This window comes from Lactuca sativa, chromosome 5 (genome assembly GCF_002870075.4).
Source record: "Lactuca sativa cultivar Salinas chromosome 5, Lsat_Salinas_v11, whole genome shotgun sequence".
NCBI classification, from domain to species: Eukaryota; Viridiplantae; Streptophyta; class Magnoliopsida; order Asterales; family Asteraceae; genus Lactuca; species Lactuca sativa.
Window position 1 is genome coordinate 312,257,085 of NC_056627.2, and position 6,616 is coordinate 312,263,700.

Below are 6,616 nucleotides of genomic sequence, written 5' to 3' on the forward strand. Positions count from 1 at the left end.
TTGTCAAAAAATTGTGGATTCGCTTTATGATTTGGAGGTCTGAAATCATTCATATGGTTTGGGATAAATTGTTACAGTTTCATCCTGTCAAAAATATCCAATGTCCATCAGGTGAACTTTTAGGTAGGCAAGCATTAATATTCGCGGAGCATTGAGGGATGTCATGTTAGAGAGAGACACAGAGAAAGGGACCGCATTGGTGTTTTTTTAAATAAAATAATTAATTAAAAAATAAATACAAAATGGCATTATAGTTATTTTATTAACAATAATAGATAGACGCGAACACTTTGTGGAAACAAGGAGACTTACATAGGGAGCAGTTCCAGAAATTGATGGCAGTGGGACATCCATAAATAAAAATAAAAGCAAAAGGTAAGGGCAAAACTGTAATTTCAAAGTATTTATGGGTACTTCTTGTTTCAAGAGCTAATGAAAAGGAATTTTGAACCGGTTTCCATGTTATCTTTCGAGTCATTTTCATCACCAACTTCTTCGTGAGTTTAAGTCAGCTTGTATTACTTGAAATTCCCCAAGAGGAACAATGCACTTTGAGCGTTCATAGCCCTGAAAACCTTCATCTTTGTCATGCACATCCACGCACCATCTTTTCTATTAAATTTTGTAAAAAGCCAGTAAATAAAAGGGCTATTTATGAAAATCTTAAAAAAAAAAAAAATAGAATAGGGTTGTAGATGGTCTTGTGCCAATATTAAATAACAAAAATATGTCTATTTAAAGTTTGAGTAAAGAAAATATACCAGAGAATAACTGAAACATTGAGGCCAACAAAATTCTTCACTTGCAACAACCGATGAAAACCTTTCAAGATTCATCCAAAGACTATTTTCAATAACGAGGACGATGAGGGCATTCACGTCTTTTCCACAGATGACATATCGACATCGAGTCTTTGTAATTGTACCACATTGTTCCACCTTTTTGGACGGGACAAAAGGTTACAACTTTTTGTCTTACATGTCAAACACAGTACAACCTGTTCTGTTCTGTGTTCTATTAAATCTGTCATGTCTAGCCACCTTTAACCTTTTTTACCCACCATGGAAAGGAACACCTCTTTTTCCTTGCAAAGATAAACAAGCTCATGTGTGGGCCCACCATGCCCTCTAAAACCATCAACCTCCTCCTCACACAAACATTCCATGCCTACACATACCCTCAACACAAAACAATTCACTTTCGGGGTTCTATGGAACGGGGGCATAAACGTAAATTCTCTCACCTTCTCACAACCTTCAAATTGTTTCAAATCAACATACACATACTCCCTCAACTTCTCATACATTGTCATTTTTACCCATAACTTAGTCTCAATTGGTACATTATGTAACCTAATCTTTAATGGTATTCCAACAGGTAGTCCAGCCACAAAGGGAATCGGATTTAACCAATCATTGTATTTGTATTTGTATTTGTATTTGTCCCCAACATCAACTTCTGCATCCATGTATTTTATGTTTTCATGGAATATAATTTCTTTTAAGGAAAAAAACTGTAGCTTTTTTATTGCAGATTCATCGAATATAGACGATTTTAGTGTAGAGGCGACATGTGTCAGCTCCTGGATATGTAGCTCCTCTTCTTTACTCAACCCAATGAACCTGTGTTGTAATTCTCGGAGTTTATTTTCCAGTTTTTGCAAAATGTACCCCAAGTTTCCTGATTCTTTACATATTAAGTCCATTGGGCACATAACATGCCACCATGCTTTTGAAAGTAGTTTCACCACATCAAGATATTGAGAAGTAAATGTTAAATGAGAATTGGATTGACATGATGGATCAGTGATAAATGTTGCTAGTTCTTCCTTCCAACTCCTGCATGAATTGGATATAATTAAAATGGGTATCGTAGTATAGTAATTTACATTTTTGGTCCCTGGGCTATATCGATTTTTTTAATATGGTCCAAAAAGGAATCTTTTTGTCTTTTTCGTCATTGATTTACCGTTTCATAACACTTTTAGTCCAAAAAAGAATCATTTAGTTCATCAAATGTCAAGTTAACAGCCCAGCTTTATAAATTAATGAAAACAGAGAAGATGAAGAAGGCAATGGCAAAATGGTCATTTTCATATGTTTTAGTCCAAAAAAGAATCCTTTAGTCTTTTTATACCTACTTCCCAGTTCAGACTCCTGGAAAACTTTTAGTCCATGTTTCGTCTAATAAGTTAGCAAACCAGCTGTTCCTTTAATGAAAACAGAGAGGTCAAGGGTAAAATGGTCATTTTCAGTTTTCATAAACTTAACCCTGGCTGCGAGCCAGGGACTAAATGTGTTGTGAAACAGTGAATTAGGGATGAAAAAGGAAAAAAAATTCTTTCTGGGACAATATCCAAAATAATTGATATAGCATAGGAACCAAAAGTGAAAATATTGCAGCTTATAAATTATGAAATTATAATAAATAAACTAACCTTAGTGTTGTAAGCACTTCATGTATGCATCCAAACTTCACCAAAGGCCAAACTTGTACAATATTAGCAAGGATAAACTTTATATAATTATCTGCATTATCATGCACTTCAAAATCACCATCATTATTATTATGCACCACGTCTAATCTGACACTGACAGGACATGTTATTTGAGTATCGATCTTTGTTGCCACATCATCTTCAACCATCTTGTCTTCCCCTTTCATGAACTCTATAAGGTGGGGTCCACTTGATCTACTACAATGTGACAAATAAGCCAAAAGTGTGTCCTGATTCATCACTCCAGTCAAGCTTCTAGAAATTCTTCCAAGAATTGTAACAGCATAAGAATATATTATTGATGGAATGCTATCCAATTGTTGTTGCTTTCCATGGGAAAGTGGAATAGATATAGCCAATACAAGGTGTGCAGCAGTTTTTGAATTATTAAAGTCCCAATTGCATTCAGAAGAAGGGTCCACCTAAAGATTTATACTTTATATCAGTTTTGAGATAAACATATATAACAAATAGGTTGTAAAAAAACTAAATTCTCAACCTCTGGAAAGAATTCTTTAATGATGCTGATAGCAAAACTTCCATGATTTCTGCCAATATCAAATATAAGAGAAAGAGCATCCATCTCATCCTGAGTCAAAATCATAGTCAACATCACACATTCTTTACCAATATCATTAAAAAAAATAAAATGAAAAACTTTACACGAAACTCACTTGTGGATATTTCTCTAGACTCTGTATGAGGCTATCAACAACTAGTTTAAACAAAATCAGATCATGGAGTTTGGTTAATCGAAGTACTTTTCTTGCTGTTAATCTTATTGATGAGTTCATGTCGATTAGAGCACCAAGGAACTGTAAAATTAAACAATTAATAGTTTAATTCAATGTAATTAAAAAGTTAAAACATGTTTAATTGGATTAATAAGAAACTTACCATGTGCATGTGCATTTCTTGCACTTTTAAATGGCCATAAACTGCCATATGATGCATTGTTTCAAGAGCTTGTAATCTTACAACAACTGAATCATCATTCAGCACATCCATTAACAAACCTAAGGCTCCAGTAGCAAAGCCAGCAGAAAGAATAGCAGGCATCCTCATGGAATAACATGCACAGCTTCTTACCTTCAAACAAGTCAGACTCATTTAATGCAAGAAATAGCAATGTACTTTCATTTCTTCCTATTGCAATTAACTCATGAAAGAGATAAAATGAAAGTAGGATGCTTTAATACACAAATAAACGAATGTAAATGTTGGTATATTTTGGAGTTACCTCATGGAATTCATCCTCTAATCCATGTATAAAAGCTCCAGCAGCACTTGAAGCTGGTAAATTGGAATGCTTTCTTGAGAGTTGACCATGTAATGTCTTTTCTTTGGTGATTGGCAAGACTTTCTTGGAGAGGGTTTGCATCAGAATATACTCAGATGTCATTCCTAACTTCCCAAGAGCATTAAAAGCTTCAATTTTCACATTCATACTCATGTCCCTCACCATTGAACAGAGCTGCAGATACATTTGATGTAAAAAAGATGATGAGAAAACGGGATAAGAATATAAGATGCACAAGAAAGTTAAACAATAGCATCATTCAGGTTAGCGTTAAATGCAAGAAAGAACAATTACTTTCATTTCTTGTTATTACAACATTGTTACTTTGAAATTTTTATCCAATTATAGCAATTACTTTCACTGCTATAACTGGGTAACTTTTGTAAAGTATGAGGTGTTAATGAGAAGAAAAAAAAGTTTGGAAGTGTAATGCTATAACTGGGTAGATTATTCAAAGTGTAATGCTTTAACAAGAAAAAGATTGAAAGTAGAATGTTATTATAGAAATAAATGGAAGTAGAATGTTATAATGCACAAATAAATAAAAAGTATGTTGCTATTTCTTGCATTTAGCCCTTCAAGTTATTGTTTTTTTTTTGTGGTTCTTGTAGACATAAAGCATTTGTATAGAGCTAGAAAAGGTCATATGCTATCTCACATGTCAAAAAGGTTGAAAAGAATAAGTGTTCAAAATCAATATTGGGACTACATATTACTTTCTCTAGGTCATATATGCTTTTTAAATTCAATTTGTAAATAGAACTTGAAGTCTTTTTCAAGATTAGAAAGAAGCTAAATCATACACTCTGGAAATGTAACATCCTCTGTTTTCAGAATAATAATAGAATACCTTGAATTAAGCTTCTTGATGTTATATCCTAACTGAAAGGCATGCTTTGTGAGTAAATTTATTGGTTGTATTTTAATTATTATGAGCTTTAGAAGACAAAAGAAGGTAGAAGGTTAGAAATGTAATTGTTATCATCCAACATAGAGTATTGGTGATTCATCACCTTCATATATGCATGTGGCAACCATTACATCCAATTCAGAGTGAAAACATGGCTAGCCAAAAAGGCGATCAGATGCCTTTAAACATCTTTTAACATAAAAGAGCCAGTTAAATAGGAGAACATCTATGAGTTCAAGAATGAAAACCAGTGATGTGTTTATGGTTTCAGCTAAAGCTAAGGACAGAAAAATGAGTCAAGCCTTTAAAGTAAGTTTTCATGAGTGATTTTTATGTTTCTAATATATGATAATCTTAATTCTTAATATGAAAATGTATGATGTCAAGAATCGAAACTTGGGAATGATGTATCCCTCTTGGGATTATATCTAAATTATAAATGATAAGATTTGATTGATACCTGAACATACAATGCATCTGACCAATCTCTTTTGCTTTTGCCCTCACTATTTGCCACTAGAAATTTCCCCCATTCACTTACCTGCCACACCAAAATGATTAAAATCCATTTGCAAAATCAATTCAATAAACAGAAACTGTCAATACATTACCATATGAACAGCTGAGCATCTCACGCATTCCTCAGTATCAAACAGAAGCTCAACAGCACGAAGGTAACATCCTTCAATCATACCACGATCTTCAACGACAATGCACTTGCACAAACCAATCAAACCATCCAAAGCAGCCTTCCTCACGTAAGGATACGGATCCTTAGTGAACCCTGTCAACACCGTGAGCAGAAGCGAAGGCCGGACATTAAATATCTCCACATCCGATAGCAGCCTTTGACGCACAGGCACACACGAACCGAAGCAGAGAGATAAAAACAATCCCTCGGTCCCCTCTGAAAACGCGGAAACCAAGTTGGACGCGGAAGCGGGATATATGGAAACAGAGGTAGAGAGTGCAAGTCCGGCGGCACGTGGGGTAATGTTGGGGCAGTGTAGGGAGAGAGAGTGGAGTATGGTGGTGATGCGGGGAGAGAAATGGCGGCGGACGATGGAGATTTCACAGAGGAGGGTGATGACATGGAGATGGTAAAATTGAGGGTTTGATGCTGATACTGCTGTTGATAGAGTTTCTAGGTTTTGGAGGATTGAAGAGATTGTCTGATCGGAGGTTGAGGGGTTTACAAGGAGAGTTCTAGCGATAGAGAAGGATTTTAAAGATATTTTTGTTTGGTTTTTGCAAATTTGTTCGAAATTCGAGAGAAGCTTTTGCTCCATGTCGATGGAGTCTTGGTTGAGCCCCAAGAAGCTCTGCAACGCACAGGGTATTGATTCATATTTGGTTTGATATAAGAAATTTAGAAAATTACACAAATGCCCCGATGGGCAGAAAAATAAGTAATTCCTCACCAAAACTCCAAAAGCCTTGGGCAGAAAAACACCTGGTGCTCACCTAGGGCTTCCTTAGGCTGCTAAGAGTGGAGGCTGGAACATGCGTTTGTCAGCCTCCAAAACGTGTGAACACCGCCCCCAACTTCGGTGGGTTGGACTTAGAACATCTTCAACCCACTCTCAAACTTTATTTTTTTTCTCATTCTTCTCCAACCCTACCTTATTTTCACCTCCATTTTTGGAGATATGAATAGTATTCCCCCGTATATGGGGGAATACTATTCATATCTCCAAAAATAAAGGTGAAGTTTGGTTGTCAATTTTAGTCCATCTCATTTTTATTTTATACATTTCTAGTTTATTTTATCTACTAATTATAGTTTAAATGCAATATTTAATATTTATAATATCATGTTATATATTAATTTATATTAATTAATCATAAATATAGAGTTTAATTAATAGATGGATGTATTTGACAATATATATATAAGTTATAAAAATGG

General features: G+C 34.8%; 1 protein-coding gene across 2 annotated transcripts; it reads right to left on the minus strand.

The window, feature by feature from the left end:
* Window positions 1-232: 232 nt before the first annotated feature.
* LOC111887935 (protein SIEL) lies at window positions 233-6,299 on the minus strand. Of its 2 annotated transcripts, none has more exons than XM_023884070.3 (9): window positions 5,319-6,299; window positions 5,168-5,248; window positions 3,738-3,971; window positions 3,395-3,586; window positions 3,172-3,312; window positions 2,997-3,086; window positions 2,438-2,919; window positions 762-1,838; window positions 233-607 (listed from the first exon to the last, which is right to left on the minus strand). In XM_023884070.3, exons 1-8 carry the CDS (start codon window positions 5,994-5,996, stop codon window positions 1,043-1,045), a joined length of 2,694 nt encoding a protein of 897 aa, XP_023739838.1. In that variant the 5' UTR covers window positions 5,997-6,299; the 3' UTR covers window positions 233-607; window positions 762-1,042. The 2 variants fall into 2 exon arrangements, with proteins under 2 accessions (XP_023739838.1, XP_023739837.1); XM_023884069.3 differs by having other exon boundaries at window positions 233-612.
* Window positions 6,300-6,616: the final 317 nt, after the last annotated feature.